At 35.7% G+C, this 14393-nt stretch overlaps 3 protein-coding genes across 3 annotated transcripts; 2 read left to right on the forward strand and 1 right to left on the reverse strand.

Annotated features, from left to right (window-relative positions):
- Window positions 1-342: 342 nt before the first annotated feature.
- Window positions 343-2613, forward strand: LOC118733750 (transcriptional adapter 3-B). Its single transcript, XM_036463284.1, has 2 exons — window positions 343-2070; window positions 2112-2613. Exon 1 carries the CDS (start codon window positions 466-468, stop codon window positions 1927-1929), a length of 1464 nt encoding a protein of 487 aa, XP_036319177.1. The 5' UTR covers window positions 343-465; the 3' UTR covers window positions 1930-2070; window positions 2112-2613.
- On the reverse strand, window positions 2598-5943 carry LOC118733749 (transcriptional protein SWT1). The gene is given in 7 exon segments (XM_036463283.1): window positions 2598-3368; window positions 3450-3468; window positions 3470-3606; window positions 3686-3976; window positions 4044-4214; window positions 4293-5228; window positions 5292-5943. Coding segments are annotated over 7 exon segments (1956 nt in total). The 5' UTR covers window positions 5494-5943; the 3' UTR covers window positions 2598-3168.
- Window positions 5944-7720: 1777 nt separating this feature from the next.
- On the forward strand, window positions 7721-9122 carry LOC118733751 (3-hydroxyacyl-CoA dehydrogenase type-2). Its single transcript, XM_036463285.1, has 2 exons — window positions 7721-7879; window positions 8139-9122. Exons 1-2 carry the CDS (start codon window positions 7871-7873, stop codon window positions 8895-8897), a joined length of 768 nt encoding a protein of 255 aa, XP_036319178.1. The 5' UTR covers window positions 7721-7870; the 3' UTR covers window positions 8898-9122.
- Window positions 9123-14393: the final 5271 nt, after the last annotated feature.

Consider the following 14393-nt stretch of genomic DNA (forward strand, 5'->3'; position numbering starts at 1 on the left):
GCAAAGTTGATTTTTAAAAAATATTTCAGACATTACGTTGAAAATATACTAATTAATTAAATCCATTTCCACATGATATTTTTTAAATATGTCCAATTTCTTATCACTTCAATACCTAGTGGAAATTCGGCATAGTGGACGTGTAATTAATTATTAAAGACTTTTTGTGCTCTTGCAATTGCACATGTAAAGTTTTACTTGAAATTTAGTTTGTTTTTCTTTAACTACCTCTTTGAAATTCACACCGGACTCACATTATCACCCCCGGCTGCACTTTAATTTTCGTACTAAACATTTGTTTTTGCGCTACAGCAACACCTTCATAGTTTGTAAACAATTAAGCTCAAATAGTTGGCAACGTGGCCTTGACAGCTGAGCCCGTAAAAAAATCATCAACGCGTAGTTTTGCAAACGCCACAAAATAAACTGAATTTTACGAATATTCGGCATTAAATATCACTTTCAATGGCTACAAGTAACGCAAAAGGCCTCAAAGCTTCAACGTTTGGTGCTAGTTCATCGGGAGGTGGTAACAGAACTGGCGGAAAAACCGGCCCAGTTTCGACAACATCGCAGCCCGATGCTGACTCAGTCACCAGCACCATTAATATACCGCTCATAAAAATAAAAGACAGCAGCAAACAATTACCCACATACCATGCAGCGCTACAGCGTTCTGCAGAGGATTATCTAGCCGCCGAGGATTTGGATAACATACAGTTGGAACTTGAAACTCTACTTTCAAGTGTGGCGCTTCGTTACCGCGTCTTGAAGTCGGAGTATGAGAGCTTGGACAAAGATGAGCGTCGTATCGAACGACGTTCCAAACATGGTGCCAGTGGCGCAGACACTCCAATAGCCAATGCGGGTGCTTCGTCCAGCGGCAAACGTAAGCGCGATGAAACATCAAGCGTACGCAAACCGAAACACACACCCGCATCATCGTTAAAATACTCGAAACATGCCAAAAATAGCCCGGTTGCGCCAAATACGGATGATAGTTTGGATTATGTACCACCATCGGGTTCGCATGGTCACGGTCAAAACCGCGATCATCACTTGCAAAAGGTGACATTGCCCAAAAATGACACACCAAATAAATTTTGGCTTTCCGTCGAACCGTACTGTATGCCATTAACAAACGAGGACCTACGTCTGCTCGATGATCTATTGGAGCAGTATTCTGGACCATTAGTGCCACCAATACCAGAGCTAGGGCCACATTATTCTAGCATTTGGGCCACCGAAGATTTGAAGGAAGTGCAACAAGCTTCAAATCCAAATGCCAATTCAAATCGTTTGAAACCGCAAAACAGCGCTTCAAATGCTATGATAAAGAAAGCTGAGTCTATAATGGACGAATGTGTTACTGGACCCTTGACACAGCGTCTAGTGTCGGCACTACTAGAAGAGCAGCTAATCCAAAATCCCAGTGAGTTGTCCGCAGCTGCAGTTGCCGATAGCAGCAATAGCAGTAGCGAAAATACGCACTCCTCAGCACAAATGAATTTCCGTTCGCTGTCTTTGCTACGCAATTGCATCGATATCGAAAAACGTGTTAAAAAAGAACTCATCGAACAGGGTATTCTTGATTTGAACGATTTTCCAAACAATGATGAAGACGAAATTCACGCAGAGATAAAACGTCTAATTGCCGAACTATCTGCAATTGCAGAGTACAATGGTGCCGCACTGAAACGGTTGCATGAATCAGCCGCTGAGGAGATCAAGCGTCTAGAAATCAAACGCAAACTTGACACAATCGATCAGGAAATACTTGAAGCCTATAAACGTACAATGCAAAATAAAGCCAAACGCAAGCCACTCAGTACCGAGGATCAGCAGGAAATTTATCGCTTGACTTCGGAACAAAAAGCACTTTCTGACCAGTTGGAGCGCATACAGGCCAATTGCTTTCTATATGAATAGTTTTTAGCCACCACTGGTGGAGGGCAAGAACAACCAGATACGCGCGTTAATAGTGCAGCACCTGAACGCTCTATACTAGTGGCGCTTTTAAATGAGAAATAGTAATTATTTTTACAATTGAATTATTGAGTTTAAAAAACGGCATAATTTAAACCATTTTTTTGTCAACTACTATACATATACATACATACTGAACTTACCGCGAGCAGCACACCTCTTCACTGTACCACAATTAAAAACGTCATAAACAGCCAATATGCTGAAACCCTGAGGACTTTAAAATCGTAGTTGTGTTAATTATTCGAAGCTAGGGAAAATCGGAAACTGAAGATTGTTTGAGAATGAATTCGAGGTCACAGCTGCGGCCATTAAAATGAGAACGCTTAGTTTTTAGTAAATCAACTTTTGGATGACCGAATGTAGAGCTAAATCTGTCGACACATATTTTCCCTTTGAAATGGTTACATAGTATAATCATTTTCGAAAAAACCCTTCTGTGGGATTATTACTTAAAATTACACAAAGGCCACAAAATGTATAGTAATAAAGTGCTATGAAAATATGTTAGCCTCCACAGTATCTGTTGCACTACCCGCATACTTCAGTTTTTATGCAAATATTTGCCAAAGTGATATCTACACAACAAAAAGATATTCAATAAAATAGCGTTTTTGCATTGAAAAATTCTTCAGATTTATTAATAAGTGGGACATGAAACAGTTATACCTGCTGCAAGTATAAAAATATCAAATTTTTGTGCACATATGCACATACATTCATATTTAAAAGAAAACTTCAGTATTCATTTGTAACGAAACTACAAACTAAATTTACGACTAATTTACCACTAATATTCATATGAAGTATTTCATAGCAACAAAAAGGTCGTTTTCATATCACAATTTGTTTCGAATGAACTATTTAACAAAGTATATTCGTATGATGTTTAAGAAGATGATGCGCATTTGAAGTAAATACTGCGGCGGCGATTGACCGAATTCGCTGCCATGACAGTCGAGTTCACACAAATTGAATGATCTGCATTTATCGACGACCCAGGACCCTTTAAGGAAAATCGCAAGGCTCTTTCCAAATAATTATTAGCTGTTTATGAAAGTTAACATTTTAAATATGACAGTGAATCTCCTGACACGCTGAATCTCGTTAGATTAACTTTTAATTTGGATTGTTAGTAGGCAATAAATGGCACTTGATAACTTCAGTTTTTGCGATCCACTTCTACGTATGCTTGACAACAAGATCCGATTTCGTGGAAACTAAAATATTATTACAAATAGCCTTATTGCGTAAATTTATATCCTCTGTCAATAAGATAACATGATCAACGTGTTGTTTTGCCTGCAAACAACAGTTGATAATGCGATCATCTGGTGAGCTGATTTCAACAAGGTGTTCCCGTTCGCTAATAGCGCTTTGTGCTACAATAAAACCACATACAAATTTAAAACCACAAGTATATACATACATATGTTTTCGTAAAACAAATATTCAATATTTACCTTGTAGATGTTTATTTTTTTGCCTCAAATTTGGCATTCAGGTATTTAATAGCGCGCACCGCCAGCACTTTGGTGCCATCTCCCACTGCAAATTGCTTTAATTTATCCAACTCTTGTAATACGCTATATGGTAAGTAGAGCACAGTACCGCTGGTATCTATCAGATTGGGGAGATAAAATAAAACATACATATTCATACTTATATGATTCTTTTAATTTGTATTACGCCTACGAACCGCATAATTTCATGTGGCTTAATTCTTCAATAAATGTTAGATGTCGTAGCAGCACATTCGTGTCCAATACAAAATAATAATAATCATTAAGCCACTTTCCATCGGCTGTGTTCGCGCCATTTTTTTGTTCTACAGCATAACGTAAAAGATTTTCATTTACGGTACCATAATATTCGCCCATTGTTTCAGGTTCTTTTCCGCTCACGCTAACCTCTGCATTACTAGACTCATTGCTAGATATCTCAATGGTTTCAGTTTTTAAATCTTCTATAGGCATCCAATCCATTGGTTCTAAAAGTATGTATATAATTCTTTCTATATTATATATGTATGTATGTATGTATGAGTATGGACTCACCATCATCGACTTTCGCCGGATTGTTTTTTTCCATTGTATTATCACGTATAACACAAGCCAAAGCCGAAGAGCAAGCAGATGCACACAGCCGCGTTGGCGTAGACGATTCCTCACCAATGTCGATGGCATGTTGGCGTAGGGAATTGCGCAAGCGTTCTAGACGCGTATTAGCTAAAAAAAATGCGTAATAAATGAAACAGGTATGTATGTAGATAACAATGGCTTTTTATATCAGTTGGTTTCGCTTACCACTACCCCTTTCATAGGTGGGAACTACAAGGCTACTGGGTGTACCAAATAATTGAGATGGTGAGGCAGTTAAGGCAAATGCTTTGAAATCTACCGATGGATTCCCATTACTCGGTGTGGCAATGCCCTTCATTACGATGGCCATTGGTGCGCTGGATGCAGTTTTTCGTTTGGGCGTGGCATCACTTTCAATTTCACTGTCACTGTCACTACACTCCCCATTGCTTTTCAAAGCTCGAGCCTTTGTGGCACGTGAAACTGTTTCTTTTTTAGGTATTTTAAAATTTGTTTTCTTAATGCAAGGCTCTAAAGGTTTTTGGCTCAAAGCCTTTTTGGCGTTACAATAACTGCTGAAGGTACTTTTGCATATGGCTTTTATTTTATTTACAATGCCACTACCAATACCGAGGGCCGCAGTTGTTCGCTGACTTTGATTCTTTTCATCATTTTCTTCTTCATTTTTGGGCGTGTTTTCCACTTTAGACTCTGATTCTTGTTTTGCACGTTTCTGGGGTTTAGTTATTGATTCGATGTCAAAATTGGAGGATGGTCGTTTTCTAACTTCTTTTTTCGGCGAACTTTGTTTCGAATTCTTTGATGAACTCAATTTTTGTGGCGTAGTGTTCGCTGCCACATTCTCATCCTTTTCCATTTTAACTGACAAAGCACTTTTGCTTGTTGATGGTTGGAAATCTTTTTGCACATCTATTTTGCTTTCAGATGGCTTAGATTTTATATTCAATTTGTTGTCTTTTTGAAGATGGGCTTTCTTGGAATCATCAATTTTATTTTCTCTCTCAATTCCGATGTCCTTGTCTTGACTTCTCCCTCGCCGCGCTTTCGCTTGTTTTTGAGGTAACTTATCCTTTTGAGTCGTTTTTAAATTATGTTGCAGACGTTTAAGGCGATCTTGGGCAGGAGTACGGAGCGGTTTAGCTGTTTATTAGATAAATATTTAGCATACAATAATTGCGGAAATGAATATTTTGAGTGTATTACCTATGCACTTTGGTGGTGACTGTGCTTTTCCTTTTTCAGCAACGCTAGTCGGCTTGGCGTCATTATCCACAAACTCACTGCACCATTTGGTTTCGCCAGTTGCCTTGTTGAACATGTACCATTGGCCTGGCCGCTTTTTTGATTGGCACTTTATCCAATCATCCGTTTTAGATACACTTCCTCGCAATTGTCGCTTTTCCATTGTAATATTTTAACCAAAGTATGCCAAAAATGCATAAAAATTATTCAAAAATATAGAAATCACAGAATTTCCTCCAAGTAATTTTTGGCCAAATTGAAAGCAATTTTTACAGCTGACAGATTACTATTTAACCCTTCGGCGTACATGGATAAAATCGTATACGTTTTAACAGTTGCGAGGTAAAAGTGCACTTTAGCGAAGGTAGGTCAAAATGGACGGAAAAAATTCGAGAGGGGTATCAATCGACGCGTCTTAACGCCAATAATAACAATCCGAGACAGGAAATTAAGATTATTAATTAATTGAAAAGTTATTTGCAAAAAACACTTGCACTTTCCGCACTATGTTTCGATGAATTTCACACAAATGAAAGGAAGAAATGAACTTAATTTAACACGTATTTATTAGTTTTTATACATTTGTGATGTTTTAAGTGTACACTTTCGCGAAATTCTGTATTTAATAGCAATATTCCGATGATGAAAATCCGCACAACAATCTTGGGTAGTTAATATAAATAACATGGAGAAAAACTAGTGTTGCCCTCTATTAAAAATAAAATGGAACTAAATTGCTGCTGCCACTCTATTAAAAATGTTTTTGTGCATCGAACACCTTTCTGCGTAGGCGGCCTTCGGCAGCGCTTAGGGATTATAACCCTCAGGCAGTAGAATTCTCCTTTCTGTGTTCCAAAGAAGGGGGGCTGAACACCTTTTGCAGAGAACACCTTTCTGCGTAGGCGGAAAGTGCAAGTGTTTTTTGCAAATAACTTTTCAATGAATTAAAAATCTTAATTTCCTGTCTCGGATTGTTATTATTGGCGTTAAGACGCGTCGATTGATACCACTCTCGAACTTTTTCCGTCCATTTTGACCTACCTTCGCTAAAGTGCACTACTACCCAGTTGCGATCCCGTACGAGTCCAGACAAATCAGTAACTGTCAGGATCAGTCGGATTTTACTGGAAATCGATCCCGTACTCGGTTCTCTGACTATTGAGAGGTCAAAAAAGAGAGTATGAAAGGCCCACTCTCTGTCAGAAGTTACGGAAGAAACCAGCTGACGCGGAAAAATCTAAATTTCGCAGATTTCTGCGCTGAGGGATACAACTACAGAAAAACTGCGATGTTGAGTTTTCATTTACATGGCGCTTTGGTAACTTAGGGTTTACACCAAGGCGAATTTATACAAGGTATGTTTCTGGCTAAGGCGAATTTATACAAGGTGCTGTTGATGGCGAATTAAATTCTCGCCGCGGTACCACTGAATGTCAAAATGATGTGTTTGTTGTAAACCAGGCGAATTCATATTGCAACAAACACATCATTTTGACATTAGGAAGTACCGGCGGAAATCTAAATTCGCCATCAACCCCACCTTTTATAAATTCGCCTTGCTAGACAATATTGTCAAGACAATGATGTCAAAATGATGTGTTTGTTGTAAACACGGCGAATTCATATTACAACAAACACATCATTTTGGCATAATTGGCTAATTGTATAAATTCGCCTTGATATGTTCTTTGCTGTGGCGACAATATCAAGAAGACGATGAGAGTGTTTTGATATGTGGTCAGTGTTGCCGTTATGCGACTAAAAGGGAAATTGGACTCTTTCTAAGCGCCAATACCCTTTGACCCAACCTTTATGAAAATTTTGATTTCTTAACCCTTTGAAAAAAATACGTGCGGCTATGGTCCCCTTTTAGAGATTTTTTAGAAAAAGTTAACAGAACCATGCTATTAGCAAAGAGCTTCGATAATAAGAAGGGACAACTCGTTATAATTGTAGCGAAAGAGAGCAACAGGGGCGTGCTTTCTCTTTTCATCCAATTAAAAAACCTACCAGAGCAAAAGAGAACGCACACCCCTGTTGCCCACTTTCACTACAATTACAACGAGTTGTTCCTTCTTGTTATCTGCGTTCTTTGCAATTAGAAAATATTTCCTCCTGTGAGTACGAAAAAATGCATCACTTAAAACTTCTAAAGGAAATGCAATTCTTCTCCTTGGAGGAACTAGATTTATGTGTATGTTTGCGATCCTGTATTTTGTAAAGCTTGTCCGGCTATTTTCTTTTTTAATTCAACAGATTTATTCTTCTACTAGTAAAGAAAAGAAAAAATAATATGGTGTGAACCGAAATCTTTCTGAAGTTTTGGGTACCGAGTATTGGGTACCGAGTATTGCGTACCGATTATTGGGTACCGAGTATTGGGTACCGTCAGTTCAGCACATCACTATGGCCAATTGGATTTGATTAGATTCATTGTCTATCTGAAGCAACCGGTGTTTTTCCAGAATTTTATTTCTTATAAATAGTACTTGTTATTAAACGAAAATATTCATTATTAATATTAACAAAGCCCAAGCAACATGATCAAGGTAAGTATGTGAACGTAACTTGCATTGTTTATCTCGTTTGCAGATGCCTGAAAAGCAAAGTCCAAAGTTCATTCGGGCCCACTGTGGTTGGGTGTGTGTTTGTTTTTCGACTTTCATATGAAGTTGCTTGCGACTGAAATACAGCCCATCAACGCTGCATTTAGCGCTGCAGATATTCTACGTTGTTGAGCACATCATGAAACTACATATTGAAATTACATGAGAAATATTTATTACATAACTCCATGCATTCTTTCAGAACGCTGTATCTTTGGTAACTGGTGGCGCTTCTGGCTTAGGACGCGCCACAGTTGAACGGCTGGCTCGTCAAGGTGCTCGTGTTGTACTGGCCGATTTAAGCAGCTCCAAAGGCAGTGAGGCGGCACGAGAAATAGGTGATAATGTGATTTTTGCACCAGTCGATGTGACCTCGGAAAAAGATGTGCAAGCAGCAGTGCAAACTGCCAAAGAGAAGTTTGGACGCCTTGATTTAATTGTTAATTGTGCTGGCACAGCTACTGCTATAAAAACCTATAACTTTAACAAGAATGTCGCTCATCGTTTGGATGACTTCACTCGTGTCATCATGGTCAACACAGTTGGCACTTTCAACGTTATTCGTCTTGGTGCAGGTGTAATGGGTGCCAATGAACCGAACAAGGATGGTCAACGTGGAGTCATTGTAAACACCGCATCCGTAGCTGCTTTCGATGGTCAAATTGGACAGGCCGCATACTCGGCCTCTAAGTCTGCTGTTGTTGGCATGACTCTTCCTATTGCGCGCGATCTAAGCACACAAGGCATTCGTGTGTGCACCATAGCTCCTGGTCTATTCAATACACCTATGTTGATGGCTTTGCCCGAAAAGGTGCGTGCATTCTTGGCCAAATCAATTCCGTTTCCGCAACGTTTGGGTGACCCATCCGAATATGCTCACTTAGTGCAGGCGATCTACGAAAATCCATTGCTGAACGGTGAAACCATTCGTCTCGATGGTGCTCTTCGCATGCAGCCTTAAATGTTGGAGTTTGTATCCTAATATCTAGGGCGAATCCCTTAATTTCGTGGGATAAATTATTGCATTTAATATGAACGAAATTTTTGTAAATCTAGGCATTAAGTTGGATATTACATACTAAAAAGTCGAAAAGGTCGATTTCAAATTTGTTAAAACGAGTATAAAGTGAGTTATTCTATATACTTTTTATAAAAAAAAATAAATGAAAATACATACATACATACAATTTTTTTTATTTTATTGAGATTGCTTATCAGTTGCTTTGTTAAGGGTCAACGATAAACTAGAGTATATTATTCATCATTAGTGCGGTATCACCACATAGATCTTTTACGAAAATTCATTGGTGAACGGTGAAACCGTTCGTTGTTGTTGTTGTAGCAGCATACAAATTCCCCAAAGACTTTTTGGGGAGTGTTGCTGGAGTGACAGTCCTTGGCCAGATATAAATCTGGGTCGTTCCGGTTACGTAGACCCGACTGTCGTGGGAACCGTTCGTATTGATGCGTGCTCTTCGCATGCAGGCTTAAATGTAGGATTTTGTACCCTAATCTCTCGGGCGAATCCTTTATTTTCGTGGGATAAATTATTGCATTTAATTTGAACGACATTTTTGTAAATCTAGGCATTAAGTTGGATTTTTTATTGCACGCTGTTGCATTCATGTACATACATACTAGTATCTATAAAAGTCAATAAGGTCGATTATAAATTTGTTAAAATGAGCATAACGTGAGTTTTCTATACATACATATGTATATATTAGGGCTGTGCGATTAATTGATTACTCAAAATTTTAATTAATCATAAAGTAAATAACTCAATTATTCGATTAATTGGAAATTATGATTACTCAAACGTTCAGTTACTCGAGTAATCAAGATTTTTGATTAACCAAAAACAAAAATATTTGAGTAAAATGCTTTATGATTAATCAACATTTCGAGTAAAATGAGTAATCAACATTTCAACTCTTTACATATGTATAAATTAGTTAAAGTTCCTTGATACTTTGAACACAACGTTTCTGTTTTCAAAAATTAAAACAAAATTTTTTTTTCATACACAGAATGTAAAAAAGAAAATAAGCATTTTCCAAAGCAAACTCTATTACGAGCAAAATTATTTTTTTTGAGTAATCATATTTCAAGTAACTCGATTAATCATCGTTTTGAGTAATCAAAATCTTGATTACTCGAGTAATTGATTAACCGAATAATTGATTAACCAACTTGCTCGAGTAATGGAATAATTGCACAGCCCTAGTATATATGTATACATAATTTTTATAAAAAAAAATACCCAGTGGGAATTAGGAGCACGTAATAATACCTTATTAGCAACTTACTCTTCACCTGGCAGTCATTACCATTTCCCTGCCGAACGTCCCTTACTTTTACAAAGGCATGGCCGCCTTATGTAAGTAGGAATTCAGAATGTACATTTGGTATCAGACATACTTCTGAGCCGCTTTACAAAGTAAGTTACGTGTAATGCAGAGAAGTCGCTCGGAGTAGTTCGGCGCTTGGAGATAACTTCGGCTGCACGTTACTTTACAACTGACAACGTAATGTGTCGTTGGAGGTGTTCATTTTGTGCTTTACTAGTAGATGACATTGGCCATGATGACAATTTTGGTACTAAAAACTGAAAGAAAACATGGCTTACCTCGTAAGGTGCTTACCTATTTTCCCAGTGGGTAAAAGAAATTTCCTACACATACAAACTTTTTTTATTTGAGATTGCTTATCAGCTGTTTTGTTAAGGGACAACGATAAACTTGTATATTTGTATTAATCATTAGTGTGGTATCACCACTTAGATCTTTTACACTTTGCTATAATTTCAAGAATTCAATGAGCTCATTTGCAAATTGAAAATTGTCTAGTTTTATTTGTAATTCATTAAATTTTGTAAATTTTTGGAATATTGACTATATGGGTATTCATCTAAATGCTCAAATGCCTCGTAAGAGCGTAAACGTTTAAATAAAACGGATTTTCATATAAACCTTAATTGGTGACCTCATGACAACAAAACATTTTCACATTTAATTTTCACATTTTTTCGGTTATAAAGTTCATAAGATATTAATATTTAAAATATCTAAAAACTGAACTTTAACCTTCTAGAACCTCTGCATTTTTTACTTGCGCCAAATCATTTGGCATGGTTGAAATAAGCATAAAAAGTTCTATTGATCTGCATTTTTCGTTTTTGCATAGCTGAACGGTCGGTATTCTAGATTTGTTCCCGGAAATGACGAATAACTTAAATCAAAAATGCATATTTTTATGTATTGTTTAGTATTTCCATTAAAACACCAAATATATTGCAAATTCGCATAGAATTAGTAATACACATTTTACTTCTAATTGTATACTTTGCGTACTTTTTTTAGTACCATTCTACTACCGTTTTCGCAAAATGCGATCACATTCTTCCCCTTTCTCCTACTTCCAAAATACAAATCTAGATAAAGGAGTGTCAAATTTTAGCTGTCACAAATTACACAACCTTGTATTATTGAATCATGTATTTTATGTATGTATAAGGGTATAGAATTCATTGAATTTTCTGTTAAAATTTTTTATTAGAAACAAGTAATTTTTAACAAAAAAAAACCGACTTAAAAAAAAATATATATATATATATATATTTCATGATCCAATAATCGGAGCTAAACCAGATTAGTATGAGACACTACCTTTCCAATGCGAAAAGAATTATCGAAATCGGTTGACGTGGTCCAAAGTTATGCGGTAACATACATAAAATTATATATGTATATATATATTCCGACGAACTGATAACCTCCTTCTTTTTTGGAAGTCGGCTAAAATAAGGAAACAAAGCAACGACAAATTTAATTTACCGTACTAACAAAAGTAAGCTGAAAAGCAGAGACCGTACCGGTTATGTATTTTATAATAAAAAGCAAAAAATTTAAGTTATTTTTTTACTTTTATTATTTTGAGCAAATAATACCGAGTAATTTTTCTTTTTATTTTTTAAGGAAAAAATAAAAGTTGAAATATGCCTTTTAATTTTTTGAGCAGAAAATAATCGGTAATTGTTGCCTTATATTTTTTCTGGCAAAGTAAAAGTCAAAGTTGGGTAAGGCTTCTTCAAGTGGGCACCGAATTTACCAACATTAATATTTTTCAATGATATTCAGGCAGCGCCGAGTTGTTTAGATGTAAGAAACATTAAACTATACAATGAAATTATTTGCGTTACAAAAATATTTTTTTTTTTTGCTTTTCAATCATTTTTTTATGAAAAATTGAAGTTTTAAGCAATTTCTGCGCCTCGTGGACGAACATTTTTAACAACAACTTATGTAATAAACATTTCTGCATTTATCTATGAAAAAAATGCGTGCATTTCGATATAGTTTGGCCGGAATTAATTTTTATTTGCCAGCGTGCGGGCCCGACAATTACCGATTATTTTCTGCTCAAAAAAATAAAAGGCAAATTTTAAATTCTGTTTTTGCCTTAAAAAATAAAAGGCAGATATAATGGGTATTATTTGCTCAAAATGATAAAAGTCAGATTTTTAAAAGTAATACAGGAATCACAATCTACAATGTGAGATGAGTCTAATGGTAGCTTTGAAAAAGCTATAGCATAATTTTTTACTATCCCTTTTTGATGTCAAAATTGTAATATAACTTTTATTTTCAGTCTCTGCTGAAAAGGACGTTCACAGTTGATAAAATTACCGAGTAGCAACTAGCAGTTTACCAAAACGGCCGAAATGAGTGTGAAGACCCCTTATATAAAAATAACTATGACAAATAAAAAGTTTAGGATGAAAACTATAAATAATTCTAATAAATGTATAGAACTAATAGCAACAACCACCCCGTCAAGCTGAAATAGCGGCAAATCAGCTGCACTTGATAGTAGTAAATAGGTTGAATAAGGAAATGAATTAGCAACCAGAGTTTACGAGGTATGCGTAGCTCAGTGATTAACGTTGCAGGTATAACTTCTACCGATTACAGTTTGTTGCTTTTTCCATTTTTCCTAAAAATCTCGGTACAAAGGTCAATAACACTTTAGAAATAAATATTAATACGCTACAATAACATTGACATATCAAAATATGTTATTACATAAAATACATATTTGGTTAATCATAATAAAATAAAATTAGTTCCGCTTTTTATACTCTATCCAGTAAAAACGAATAACAATTAATATTCTCACAGACGACATTATCGCATAGCATACGGGTCGTTGAGTCCATTTATGGCTGTCAAGTTGTTTGATCTATGCACATACATACATATATGTATAACAAAGAAGTCCAATGATTAATGTTTTCAAATTATTATTTGGTATATACATATTGGGGTGCCCATCGAAAAGGTTTTTTTGGAAATATCAAGATCCTACCCCCTAACTTTATTCGTTTTTATGAGAAATATTACTTCCTATTTTTATAGATTTTTAAAGGTCATTTAGAGGGCGCAAGGTTAGAAAATACGATTTTGTAGAGTTATGAGTTTTTGAATGACTATTTTTGACTCGATTTGAAGGGCCGTATATGAACTGAGGAGAGGATATATAGGCCTTTAAAATGGTTTATACAAATCTATTGTCGGACCTGGCTTGTTGGAATTTTTTAACGGGTAAAAAAAAAAACCATATTTTTCTTAATTTTTTAAATTTCGACCATCGAAAATTTCAACAATTTCAAAATACGTAGTGCTATCTAAAATTAAATCTATTTCTAAATAAACTATTAGCACATTTATTGCAATCGAGATCGGTCAAGTAGTTTAGTTTTCATATAAGTGAAGTGGGCGGTGCCACACCCATTTTCCTAAAATTTCTTGAAAAAACACTTTTTGCTAAAGAGCGATTGTATATATTAATTTGAAAAATAAATATTGATGAATTTCTTAGCCACACTGCCCAAAAAACAGAAATTCCGGTACATACACACAAATAAATTCAAGGCCGTATTTAAGAAAAGTCGCCTAACTTCGACAATTTTTATGCGAATGCAATAAGTGAGCTATTCGTTTATTTAGAAATAGATTTAATTTTAGATAGTACTACATATTTTGAAATTGTTGAAATTATCGATGGTCAAAATTTAAAAACTTAAGATAAATATGTTTTTTTTTTTTTTATTTTACCCGGTAAAAAATTCCAACAAGCCTAGTCCGACAATAGATTATTATATACCATTTTAAAGGCCTATATATCCTTTTCCCAGATCATATTCTATCCTTCAAATCGAATCAAAAATAGTCATTCAAAAACTCATAAATCTACAAAATCGTATTTTCTGACCTAAATCGACAGGTCGCGACCTCCAACTGACCTTTAAAAAATCTATAAAAATAGGAAATAATATTTCTCATAAAAACGAATAAAAGTTGGGGGTAGGGTCTTGAAATAAAAAAAAAACATTTTCGATGGGCACCCTAATACATACAGTTGTCCACAAAATAATAGGAGTGCGATATTTTGACCA

This window comes from Rhagoletis pomonella, unplaced genomic scaffold, assembly GCF_013731165.1.
Source record: "Rhagoletis pomonella isolate Grant_MI unplaced genomic scaffold, Rhpom_1.0 Rhpom_scaffold_00002, whole genome shotgun sequence".
NCBI classification, from domain to species: domain Eukaryota; kingdom Metazoa; phylum Arthropoda; class Insecta; order Diptera; family Tephritidae; genus Rhagoletis; species Rhagoletis pomonella.